Genomic DNA, 11,198 nt, shown 5'->3' with positions numbered 1-11,198 from the left:
TTCACTATGATAGCGTGCCTAAGTACTTTCGGGGAGTTTCAGTACGCTAGCACTTCAGGTAGCTCAGGTAGGCACGTGTGGCACGGAGAAGATAGCCCAACTGCATGTGCTTGCTTCCATTCCATTGCTTTGACCCCGTCAAAATATCTCAAAGACATAAATCTCGCCGTTTGTTTCGTCAAAGAACCTGGATCCATTGATTGCCTCGCAAGGACAGAAAGAAGCATTGCATTCAGGAAATATGAGGCCAGAGTCAAGTATCATGTTTCGGTCTGACATTCCTACAAGTTGAAAGAGCCTGGGGAAGGAAACTTTGGCTTCTTGTAATATTCGTCAACTCAGGATCAATCACACGATTTTGCTATTGATATAAGACAGCTAGAGGCATTTCCTACCAATTAGCTTGTCTTTTACTATTAAGCTCGCACCAACCGCACCAACATCGCCAAAAAAAAACATGATCCACCCTTCCCTAAGTCTATGCTACTCCGAAAGTGAGATAGAATGTCACAGCGCCCTCAACTTCTCCAAGTTCTGCCTCCCAATCACTGTCACCAAGCCAGCCGCACAAATTCTTTGCAGCTTCGAGTAGTCGCAATAAGTCCGATCTGTCGGGAGAGTCGCTGCGTTTGCTGCGATTACTGCACTCCATGACCGTCTCCGCCCATTCTAGCAGCTGCGCCATGGTTGTCGCTGCTTCCCGCTTCTTCCCTCTACCCAGGAATCCGTCCAGTGCGTCTACGTTGGCTTGTTCCCAGAGATGATTGCAAATCCGGCCGGTGCTATGCAGAAGCGATTTATTCGAGACCGAGTCGCTGGCGGTGGAAGACGCTGAAGACGAAGAATCATGGTGCGAATCTCGTTGAACGGGTCGATCGTAGGGGTTGGGGCGACGACTGCCTCCACGAAGCCTTCTCAAGCAACCCCCCCTTGAATTGTCTCTGCGCTCTTCTCTGCGTTCTCTTCTGCGATCGTTTCTGGCTTGCCTGCGTCGTCGTTCGTGATACTTCTGGCTAGCTCGTAGACAAATGTCCTGAACCGAGCGAATCCTCATTGCTAGAGCATGCCTCTCCTTATGAGATTGGTGTCGTGCAAGAAAGCGAAAGAAGCCGTCAAATAACTCGTCAAAATCCGTCACGGATATGTCCATGTCATTTCGGTGCAGAATTTGCACAGTCAATGGCACAAGTGGCCTGCCGTGGATAGTGCGTCCAGCCAGAGCGCGTCGTTCAAGGAGAGAACCGGCGTGAAGTTGTGGATCAAAGTGAGGTGGCATAGGCGAAGCTTGTACAGCCATCGGGTTCGTACTGGTCGCCGAGTTCTGATCTTTTGGTCTGAACGCAAGATTGTAGATGAATGTGCTAGGTGAGCACAGAGGCTCGGGTTCTCTGCCGTACTGCTCCATGTTGAATGTTGATTATCAACGTCGCTTGGAAGGTCAACATGAGTTAGATGACCTTTCAAGCCGTATTTGTATACAACCGGACGTCGAGCGACCGAGGCCTCTTGGTCAATGTGCTCGGAAAGAACTGTCGAGAACGTGTCACTAGGTTCTAGCAGGTCAGCTCACAATATGGAGGTGAGTATCTGAAACATCGTGGTATTTCCATTGAAAGCTTGCTATGAAAGGTTGTCTAAGTGCTCCAAATGACGATTCTCCCGTCGACACCGCTGGCTTCATCTCTAGTTAGCATTCGACACTAGTGAACAAAGGGATTCCAAAACTTACAGGTAAACTTTGTCAAGTTACCGCCAGACTCTTCATAGGAACGAAGTGTGGTGACAGTGTTCTGGTGTACTGTCTTGAGCTTGGTGTCATCCGTAGCCTTGCCCTTGAGATCCATCTGCCTGAACATGTTGAGCGCAGACTCTTCGCGGGCGTCGCTAAGCCCGGGTCGGCCCTTTGACTCCAGAGTACCAGCAAGGCTCCAGCCGCCTTCGCCGCCCTTGAAGCGGAAGGCTTCGCAGTCGTAACCTGCGGCAATGATCTCATCCTCTGAGCTCCACAGAAGGCTCATGAAGGGAAGCAACTGGGTGGTGATCGTGACGACGGCGCGAGGAGGCTGCTCAGGGGCACTGGGGTATACGACAGTAATACTGCTATCGTGAGCAGCAAACGCCAGGGCATTTCCGCTCGGCGAAAAGGAGACAGAGTGAACCCAGCCGGCAGAGTTGTTCAAGTACTCTCCGCAGACGGTGTTGAACGGCAATCGTTCACCCCAAGCGGTCGGCTCGGGGCGGGCGTCGACACCCTTGATGAAGCTGGACAGAACCCTGGCGTGGGCGTCGGTAGATCCAGCAGCAAGCAGAACGGAGTTTGGGTGCCATGCGACGGATGTGATGGTGCTGCGAATGGGCTTCTTCAGGTGCTTCGACACCCACCAGTCGTTCTCCTCCTCAAAGTAGCAGACAGCGATTACGCGGTCGCCCGATCCGACGGCGAACTTGGTCTCGGAGGGGGACCATCGCACAAAGGTCGCGGCGCGGCTGATTCGGAGGAGAACAAGTGTGGGCTTGTATCCGGTCGGCGAGGGCTCCCAGACAAGAGCATTTCTGTCTATCGCGGAAGGTCAGGTGCTATTCTCGACTCGGAGACAGGACGGATTAGCGCGCATTGACATACCTTGAGAGCAGGAGACAATACGGCCGCTGTTGGGAGCAATGTCGACACTTGTGACGGTCTTGTCGTGTCCTTTGAGCTCATCCTTGAGCTTGAAAGAATTTCCAGTAGGTCCGTAGAGCTCAATGGTAGAATCGCGAGCGATAGCCAGCGTCTGGCGGTCGGCAGAGAAGGAATGGTCCGCGATGGGCGCGTGGAAGAGGTGGTGAACCTGAGGGGCCGCCATGATGAACGGTTGCTTCGTGATAGGAGTATAGCTCTCTACTACCACTATCTAGAATGAGTCGGAGGTTGTTGAGGGAGTATAGAAAGAGAAGAGTTGGCGATGTTGGCAGACAAAGTGGTCGCTTGAGGCAGTGCTAGGTAGTAGATGCTGGCTGGCCTCCGTCCAAGCAAGGCAATGTATCTCCCCCAGGCTCTACATACGTAAGGTGCATGCATTGCATACACTACAACGTACCGTCTGGGAGGTGCACATTGGTGGGGCAGAGAGGGGCGTTACGTAGGTACCTTAGGTTAGGTAGGTCTTCCGACAGGGCAACATGGCATTCGCACCACTCTCTTTTGTGCACAGCTCTGAACCTAAGGCCACACCCTGGCGTCCCTGGGATCGATTGGCGGCGCTAGCAGTGAAGCTCCGAAGACCAACTACAGTGCGGTAGCCGGACGGTCATCACAAAAAATCGGTACCGCGACGATTCAACGAGGACGAATACCACTACGCGCCACCTCGAGACCATACCGACACCGAATAGACACTGTCGAACAATTGACGATTTTCACGAAGGCCTCATACCATCTCACACATCCATACATCATATTGCACAATGGCAGCGGTCGCCCCTCCCCGTGGCCTCGTGCCAAACGCATCACTACCCGCCAAAGTTGCGACTGTTGCTCCGAACCAGACGTAAGTCAGAAACACAGGAAACAAGTGGCAATCGCTAATGATCGTAGGCTCTATGTCACAAATCTCCCGTCGAACAAGATACAAAAAGCCGACTTGCGAACCGAACTCTACTTGCTGTTCTCCACATACGGCCCCGTTCTCGACATCGTCGCCATGAAGACCATGAAGATGCGAGGACAAGCCCACATCACCTTCCGCGATATCCAGACAGCGACCCAGGCCATGCGCTCCCTTGAAGGCTTTGAGTTCCTCGGTCGGCCTCTGGTATGCGACCCTGAGAGTAGAGGATTATAAGGGGATTCGCTGACGAGACCGTGAACAGAACGTCCAGTACGCAAAGTCCAAGTCCGACTTCGTCGCCAAATTAGACGGCACATACAAGATGCCAAACTCGACAGCAGGAGCCTCCAGCACCGAAGTGACGGATCTTCAGAAGAGCATCTTCAACGCTCCCGCACCTGGTGCCGCATCAGCGGCAGCCACGGGGGCCACCACGGCGAAGCCGGCAGCCGGGGGTGATCAAACCATGGTTGACGCGCAGACGGCTGATGCAAGAGGACAGAAGCGGACCAGAGACGAGGAAGAAGACGAGGACAGCGATGTTGCCATGGAGGAGGACAGCGACGACGATTGAGGATTTCAGCCTTGCATTTCAGTTCAGACAGGGCGAGAGAAGGCAGGAAGGTCCCGGCGGCGGTGAGCTTCAGCCGGTTGAATCCAGGGCCATCTCTTTGGGCACCCAGAGCCCGACGCATCCGCCAACCAGGCCGAGCCATAGCATCATGTACTGCTCCTTGGAACAGGTGAAACCCGACATGGCGTCACCGAGGAGGCATGGATGGATGAAGAATGACGGTAATCCCGTAAGGGGGTGGTGCTGCGACCTCGATTGTTAGTACAGACCTACAGACGGTCTCTTTCAGAAGATTTAATTGACTGGTCCGCAGCTGATGCACACTTACGTCGCCGGAGATTCCTCCAATTCCGCTGGACCGTCGGAGAGCATCCTTGAACTGATCGGGCACGAGTCTTCGAAAGACAGTGTCAAGGTTGAATGCAGGCTCGTCGGCTGGCAGTCCGTGTAATGTGAACCATAGGCAAGGCATCCGATATGTGGGATGCCAGTGCACTTCGTAGACGACGTGACCGGAGTCAGGAACGTGTGACTTGGAGAGCGCCGCCTGCCGTATGTTAGTGAACATAAGCAGCGTGTCGAATAAGAAGAGCCTGGGACATTACCTCGTCGGATTCTTCAGCATCAATCATGGCCTCATCACCCAGTCCTAGAGCATCCTTTTCCGAAGCACCATCGCCAAATGAGAAATTATCCAGAACGGATGAGAGATCGCCGCAGTCCAAAGTAGCCTCGAGTGGCCGGATAATTTGCAAATAAGTAGTGTATTCAACGCCCGAGGCGAATGATGTATCAAGTGCCGTGCATACCCTCATTTTCCAACGCCGTCGCATCGGGCCCAAGGTAGCACGGCAATACTGACTATCGAAATGATGGCATATTTCGGAAAACTCCTCAGGAGTCAAGAATGGGAAGTCCCTAAACGACATTTTTAACGTAGACAATGCGTGCCCTTCAGAGGTGAATTTGTGTTTCCCTTGTTCGCGTGAAATAGGTCCAAACACCGCTGAGAACTCGATTGGTGAGGATGCAACGTCGACTGTAGAGGAATGATCAGTCGTGGCACTAGAGGGCAGACTCGACTCTCGGTTGGCTCACACGTATAATGTGAACATGGACCGAGTCGATTTCGGGGTTCTCGATGCGGCAGACGTCTATTTCCCCGGGCCGTATCCCCTTTGAAGTTGAAATGCTCGGATGCAGGCCACCGACTGTACGACGAGTTGGGTGTCGGTTGTGCCCTTGACAGCCCCACTGGCCTCAAGGTACAGATACCCAATCTTTAAGTCGGCTACTTCGTCCCGGTACGTATCTAATAGTGGTAGCACTTTGCAACTTGAATGGGAGACCGTCCATGCCTGAAAGTCTTTCTTCGTCACTTGTCTGTATATCAAAGGCTCCTACCTTAGATTGATCCCTTCTGTGCTGCCTACCTGCTGGTGACAGTGAAAGATGGCTGACACGACAGTTCCGGTGCCAATATGCCAATGACGCTACCTCTTGGGAATTCCATCTGTCCCAGCGTCGGAAGGATCGGCATGTACTCCGTATTTGTCCCGGCGAGATAAAAGTACAGGGCAGGCTCCAAGCCGGCCGGGGCTGAGTGCTATCCGAGGTAAGGGTACCTATTTGATGGCAGAAGGCTACTCGCTGTGGGCGTACACACGGAGAGAACCGCTTCCACTACTACAACCGTACTGCTGCCATTGCCAACCTGTGGGTCTCATGCAGACCTGTGACCAGCTTGCTAGCCTACCAGAGTGCACCCAAAAAACAGAAAACACAACCACGCTCATCTCTTCTCTCCTTTTCCCCACACACCTCATCGAACACCCGTCACGATGCTCTCAAGAAGACTTGTCGCGACTGCGCGCTCCGTGCCGCTGCGCCGGTACCAGCCGCGCTCGCTGCCGCTGCAGCTTCCCCAGATGATGCAGCACGTCCGCAGCTATGCCGACAAAATCGTCCAAGTGCCGCAGATGGCTGAGTCCATTTCCGAAGGTACCCTGAAGCAGTGGTCGAAGCAGGTCGGCGACTTTGTAGAGCAGGATGAGGAGATTGCCACCATCGAGACTGACAAGGTAGCTTTGTTCATCTGGTATCTTTGGGGAAAACATGACGTTCCTGTTGCTGACTGCAGTTCTTTCTCTTGTTGCACAGATCGATGTTGCTGTTAACGCTCCTGAGGCCGGTACGATCAAGGAATTCTTGGTCAACGAGGAGGACACCGTCACTGTCGGCCAGGATATCGTCAGAATGGAGCTTGGAGGCGAGAAGTCCAGCTCAAGCGAATCTAAGCCTGCCGAAGAGAAGAAGTCGGAGCCTGAGTCAAAGCCTGAGTCAAAGCCAGAGTCCAAGTCAGAATCGAAGCCGGAACCCAAGAAGGAGGCGCCCAAGGATGATGCGCCCGCCAGCAAGCCCGCTGCCCCGGCAAAGGAGACGTCAAAACCTGCCCCTGCTCCCGAGAAGGAGTCGGCAACCAGCGCTGCTCCGGCGTTTGGCAGCCGTGAGGAACGTCGCGTAGGTCTACCACCTAATCTTTGCGCGCAATCTTTTCCATGAGCATTAGAGCTGACCAGGCATCTTCGCAGGTGAAAATGAACCGCATGCGCCTCCGAATCGCCGAAAGACTCAAGCAGTCGCAGAACACAGCGGCCTCGCTTACCACCTTCAACGAGGTTGACATGTCCTCCCTTATTGAGTTCCGCAAGCTTTACCGCGAAGACGTCCTCAAGAAGACTGGTGTCAAGCTTGGTTTCATGAGCGCCTTCTCTCGCGCCTGCGTCCTGGCCATGCGCGATATTCCGGCCGTCAACGCCTCCATCGAGGGCCCCAACGGCGGCGACACGATTGTGTACCGCGACTACGTCGACATCAGCGTTGCGGTCGCCACTGAGAAGGGTCTCGTCACCCCTGTCGTGCGCAACACCGAGTCGCTGGACATGCTCGGCATCGAGAAGGCCATTGCCGACATGGGCAAGAAGGTATGGACGATGACCCTACTACGTCATCGAGGTTCAACGCTAACATGGAGCTATCACAGGCCCGCGACAACAAGCTAACGATCGAGGATATGGCTGGCGGTACCTTCACCATCAGCAACGGCGGTGTCTTTGGCTCGCTGATGGGCACCCCCATTATCAACCTTCCCCAGACTGCCGTCCTCGGACTCCACGCAGTCAAGGATCGCGCAGTGGCCATCAACGGCAAGATCGAGATCCGCCCCATGATGTACTTGGCGCTTACCTACGATCACCGCCTTCTTGACGGAAGAGAAGCTGTTCAGTTCTTGGTCAAGGTCAAGGAGTACATTGAGGATCCCAGACGTATGCTTCTGTAAGGGAAGAAGCGCTTTTTTGCGTTGAAACACAGCATACACATGATTGAGCATTGCGACGATTGGGAAGAGCCATTGTACTACTACACACTAAACTAAGACGGAATGCGACACTAGGATTTCTGGGAGTGTTCATTTTGCCAATGAGTGATTTGTACACATAATGCTCGATGCCACGAGGCTGAAGTAGCTGGGAGTAAAGGTCTCAATGGAGCTAGCTACCTTACGAATACACAAAGCGGTATGCCGTAGTCTGAAAGCATCGCGTAGACCAAGGAAAAGACTCGCGATCACAGACAGTGGCATATCTACGAGATTGGTGGTCCAAGGACCATAAGAACTAGGTACCAAACAATAAAGATTCAAACGTATCGGTCCATCGTGACGAAAGTGCCTGGTACGCTGGGCATAAGTGCCGCCTTTCCGTAGGTTTCCTGTCCCGTCCACCAGTGAGCGTGCGCTGTGAGGAAATACAGTGGGTTAGCGGGTAAAGTGGTCGGTACCTTACCTCCAAGACCCGACGGGACACCTTTGCGCGACCGAGAGGTGTCACTCACTGGCCCGCACCAGCTGGGTCAGAAAGTCCACATCATCGAGATTCCTCAGGTAGTCTCAGTTGCTGGTTGCTCTTGTCTCTCTTGTTATTTTTTTCTACATCCCACCCCGTCACAATACAACTGTCATTCCTCAAAGCTGCTGGGGGTTGAACCAGAGCACCTGTCTTTGCAAGCCTTCTTTCACAGTCTTTTCCCTCCAAGGTTGTTGATCCCCGAGGTTTGCGACCTGTTCGTCCCGTCCCACGTCGTTTGCTCGAAACCGCCGGATCCACACTGCGACAATGCTGAGGGCGTAATATGAATGTTCGCGACCCTTTCAATCTACACCAGAACTCCGCCATTAGCGTTTTCAAAATCACGGCCGCCCGAGCTGCCCATAACATCAAAGAAAAAGCAGTCGAGGCCGGAGCCACTGCGCTGAACGACATGTCTTTCAATGTCCCAAAGAACGTTCCCTCCTTCAGCAATCCCCAGCGACAACTCGAAGACAGATATTGGGGTGCCTCTGCCAACAGCAGCCGATCCTACCGTGGAGGCAACTCTGGTATCTTCCACGGTGTGCAGGGGCGGGTAGAAGACCTTCTTGGTACCAAGGGCCAGCTTCCCATGTACAAGGACAAGCCCTATGCCCACCACGCAAGCCGGAGGTTTCGGCCTCTCTGGCGGCGGAAGCGCTCCATCCTCGTTACCCTCCTCTGCTTCGTGACGGGTCTTTGGTTCTTTGGCTTCTTCTCAGAGGGCTCCAAGGCCCGCGAATCGGCAACGACATGGACTGGCTGGCTTGGTGCGACAGAGCCCGCGGGCAAGAAGGTGGACTGGCTCAAGAGACGGGAGAGAGTAGTTGAAGCCTTTGAGCTCAGCTGGGATGCCTACGAACGCTATGCCTGGGGTAAGACTTTGACCTTGCTGGTAACATTGTGTTCGTTCATACGGAGCTCGGAAACTAATGGCCAAATTTGTTCATAGGATACGACGAGTACCATCCCATTGCGAAGACCGGACGACAGATGGCACCCAAGGGACTTGGTTGGATCATCATCGATTCGCTCGACACCATGATGTTGATGAACTTGACATCACGCCTGAGCCATGCGAGGCAATGGCTTGCCAACGACTTGACGTGGGATCAAGACCAAGACGTCAACACATTCGAGACAACCATCAGAATGATGGGTGGCCTTCTCTCTGCGCATTACCTGTCCACCGAGTTCCCCGAGCTGGCCGCGATCAAAGACGACGACCCAGGCGCGCCTGGTGAGGACTTATACCTGGAAAAAGCAAAAGATCTGGCCGATCGTCTGATGAGCGCCTTTGACTCGCCGTCGGGAGTTCCCTACGCCAGCGTCAACCTGGCCACCTACAAGGGCATCGTATCCCATGCTGACGGCGGCGCCTCTTCGACCGCAGAGACGACGACACTGCAGCTCGAGTTCAAGTACCTAGCCAAGCTGACCGGCGAAAAGGACTTTTGGGACAAGGTCGAGCGGGTCATGAAGGTGGTTGACGACAACGGTGCTCAGGATGGACTTGTCCCCATCTACCTCTACGCCACGACGGGAGAGTTCAGGGGAGACAACATTCGCCTGGGCTCCCGCGGAGACTCGTACTATGAGTACCTGATCAAGCAGTATCTGCAGACGAACAAGCAGGAGCCCGTCTACCTGGAGATGTGGGACGAAGCCCTAGCAGGAGTCCGCAAGCACCTGATCACCTACAGCAAACCCTCTGGATTTACTGTTCTCGGAGAGCGCCCCTCTGGCCTGAACCATGAACTGTCTCCAAAGATGGACCACCTCGTTTGCTTCATGCCCGGCACCATTGCTTTGGGAGCGACAGGAGGCATTCCCGAGGCGGAGGCCAGGAAATTGCCCACATGGAACAAACAAAAGGACGAGGACATGAAGCTGGCCCGCGAGCTCATGCAGACGTGTTGGGGTATGTACAAGTGGATGGCGACAGGGCTTGCCGCCGAGATCACCTATTTCAACATCGACAACCCACCTGCCTCTCCCTCGGCCTCGCACCACCCACCCAAGGACTTCGATCCGGATCCTCATGCCAAGTGGCGACAGGACTTTGAGGTCCACTCTCAGGATGTCCACAACCTTCAGCGGCCAGAGACGATTGAGAGTGTCTTTTACATGTGGAGAATCACTGGGGACATCAAGTACCGTGAATGGGGCTGGGAGATGTTCAAGTCGTTTGTCAACTACACCTCGGTCGAGGATGGTGGAGGCTTTACAAGTTTGAGCAACGCCAACACGATTCCGCCGGTTACGCGCGACAACCTGGAAAGTTTCTGGATGGTAAGTGAGACTCTGGCCTGACTGCTAAGTCATGGTAACTAACACGGTATGACTAGGCCGAGACACTCAAGTATTTCTACCTCCTATTCTCACCGGATGACTTATTGCCCATGGACAAGGTTGTCTTCAACACGGAAGCGCACCCGCTCCCCCGGTTCGATATGGGCAAGCTCTTCAGCACGGGCTGGCAGCGTAAGCCGAGAGACGCCAACGGAAAGCTGATTGTAGAGAAAAAGGAGGAGCAAAAGGAACAAGCATGATATCATTGATGTAAGCTCACCTGTGATGAAAGTCAGGGAGAGCATGTTTATATAAAGTAGCATGTCTCTGTCGTTGGAGGCACAGTATTCAAACGGCACAGTCTGGCGTTGTATGGGAAGATGATTTAGCTGTTGTAAAAACCCCTGCTCAAGCATGGGCTAATGTACCTCTCAATGGTCTTGCTACCACTGCTTTTTTTTATGTCCCATCTGCACTGTCAGATTTGCAATGCTTTTACAACTTTTCATGGCAGTAATTACCGACTATGAATATATACTTCCACAGCTCCCTGCTCACTTGCGAGGACTTGACGCCGCCGCACATGCGGTTCTGAGATGAGGGATAGTGTACTTTGTATTCTACCTAAGCACCTTGGGTATTGAAGGTATGTGCCTCGATGCATGTGGGGCGTGGGATGACAACCTGCCTCAATCTGTGCGCCTGTCAAACGTTGGGTCTGAGGCAAAGCTGCGAACAGAGTTGCGAACAGACTGCAAGCAGGGCATGACACCTGCATAGTGAACAAAGTCAATTGGGAGTTTTGCTTCGGCGCTCAGCAGGTGTGTCATCATT

General features: G+C 53.6%; 5 protein-coding genes across 5 annotated transcripts; 3 read left to right on the top strand and 2 right to left on the bottom strand.

The window, feature by feature from the left end:
• Positions 1-176: 176 nt before the first annotated feature.
• Positions 177-3,056, bottom strand: HER10_EVM0006269 (WD repeat domain-containing protein). Its single transcript, XM_035475860.1, has 3 exons — positions 2,624-3,056; positions 1,730-2,557; positions 177-1,675 (listed from the first exon to the last, which is right to left on the bottom strand). The coding sequence occupies exons 1-3, from the start codon at positions 2,844-2,846 to the stop codon at positions 1,635-1,637; spliced, it is 1,092 nt and encodes a 363-aa protein (XP_035328069.1). The 5' UTR covers positions 2,847-3,056; the 3' UTR covers positions 177-1,634.
• A 254-nt stretch (positions 3,057-3,310) lies between these two features.
• HER10_EVM0002925 (RNA recognition domain-containing protein) lies at positions 3,311-5,597 on the top strand. Its single transcript, XM_035472616.1, has 3 exons — positions 3,311-3,530; positions 3,578-3,794; positions 3,853-5,597. The coding sequence occupies exons 1-3, from the start codon at positions 3,448-3,450 to the stop codon at positions 4,162-4,164; spliced, it is 612 nt and encodes a 203-aa protein (XP_035327740.1). The 5' UTR covers positions 3,311-3,447; the 3' UTR covers positions 4,165-5,597.
• Positions 4,234-5,093, bottom strand: HER10_EVM0004307 (uncharacterized protein; the record flags this gene model as incomplete). Its single annotated transcript, XM_035473956.1, has 3 exons — positions 4,234-4,407; positions 4,493-4,711; positions 4,770-5,093. The coding sequence occupies 3 exons, from the start codon at positions 5,091-5,093 to the stop codon at positions 4,234-4,236; spliced, it is 717 nt and encodes a 238-aa protein (XP_035327883.1).
• Positions 5,598-5,885: 288 nt separating the features above from the next.
• On the top strand, positions 5,886-7,849 carry HER10_EVM0009758 (2-oxoacid dehydrogenase acyltransferase). Its single transcript, XM_035479234.1, has 4 exons — positions 5,886-6,245; positions 6,325-6,684; positions 6,756-7,148; positions 7,208-7,849. Exons 1-4 carry the CDS (start codon positions 6,006-6,008, stop codon positions 7,502-7,504), a joined length of 1,290 nt encoding a protein of 429 aa, XP_035328376.1. The 5' UTR covers positions 5,886-6,005; the 3' UTR covers positions 7,505-7,849.
• Positions 7,850-8,051: 202 nt separating this feature from the next.
• HER10_EVM0004564 (glycosyl hydrolase family 47) lies at positions 8,052-10,738 on the top strand. The gene is made up of 3 exons (XM_035474203.1): positions 8,052-8,947; positions 9,025-10,364; positions 10,421-10,738. Exons 1-3 carry the CDS (start codon positions 8,356-8,358, stop codon positions 10,622-10,624), a joined length of 2,136 nt encoding a protein of 711 aa, XP_035327909.1. The 5' UTR covers positions 8,052-8,355; the 3' UTR covers positions 10,625-10,738.
• The last annotated feature ends 460 nt before the right edge of the window (positions 10,739-11,198 follow it).

The sequence above is a fragment of the Colletotrichum scovillei genome (genome assembly GCF_011075155.1).
Source record: "Colletotrichum scovillei strain TJNH1 chromosome Unknown Contig00010, whole genome shotgun sequence".
NCBI lineage: Eukaryota > Fungi > Ascomycota > Sordariomycetes > Glomerellales > Glomerellaceae > Colletotrichum > Colletotrichum scovillei.
The sequence above is the reverse complement of the archived record's forward strand: the minus strand, read 5'-3'. Positions and strand labels throughout refer to the sequence as shown.

Excerpts from the sequence above, each read along its gene's own strand:
- HER10_EVM0006269 (XM_035475860.1), bottom strand. The coding sequence starts at position 2,846 with ATGGCGGCCCCTCAGGTTCACCACCTCTTCCACGCGCCCATCGCGGAC. Across the intron at positions 2,558-2,623 it reads TATTGTCTCCTGCTCTCAAG|ACAGAAATGCTCTTGTCTGG; the intron begins GTATGTCAATGC and ends CTTCCGCGATAG. Across the intron at positions 1,676-1,729 it reads TAACTTGACAAAGTTTACCT|CCAGCGGTGTCGACGGGAGA; the intron begins GTAAGTTTTGGA and ends CTAGAGATGAAG.
- HER10_EVM0002925 (XM_035472616.1), top strand. The coding sequence starts at position 3,448 with ATGGCAGCGGTCGCCCCTCCCCGTGGCCTCGTGCCAAACGCATCACTA. Across the intron at positions 3,531-3,577 it reads ACTGTTGCTCCGAACCAGAC|GCTCTATGTCACAAATCTCC; the intron begins GTAAGTCAGAAA and ends TAATGATCGTAG. Across the intron at positions 3,795-3,852 it reads AGTTCCTCGGTCGGCCTCTG|AACGTCCAGTACGCAAAGTC; the intron begins GTATGCGACCCT and ends GACCGTGAACAG.
- HER10_EVM0009758 (XM_035479234.1), top strand. The coding sequence starts at position 6,006 with ATGCTCTCAAGAAGACTTGTCGCGACTGCGCGCTCCGTGCCGCTGCGC. Across the intron at positions 6,246-6,324 it reads CCACCATCGAGACTGACAAG|ATCGATGTTGCTGTTAACGC; the intron begins GTAGCTTTGTTC and ends CTTGTTGCACAG. Across the intron at positions 6,685-6,755 it reads GCAGCCGTGAGGAACGTCGC|GTGAAAATGAACCGCATGCG; the intron begins GTAGGTCTACCA and ends GCATCTTCGCAG.
- HER10_EVM0004564 (XM_035474203.1), top strand. The coding sequence starts at position 8,356 with ATGAATGTTCGCGACCCTTTCAATCTACACCAGAACTCCGCCATTAGC. Across the intron at positions 8,948-9,024 it reads CTACGAACGCTATGCCTGGG|GATACGACGAGTACCATCCC; the intron begins GTAAGACTTTGA and ends ATTTGTTCATAG. Across the intron at positions 10,365-10,420 it reads ACCTGGAAAGTTTCTGGATG|GCCGAGACACTCAAGTATTT; the intron begins GTAAGTGAGACT and ends CGGTATGACTAG.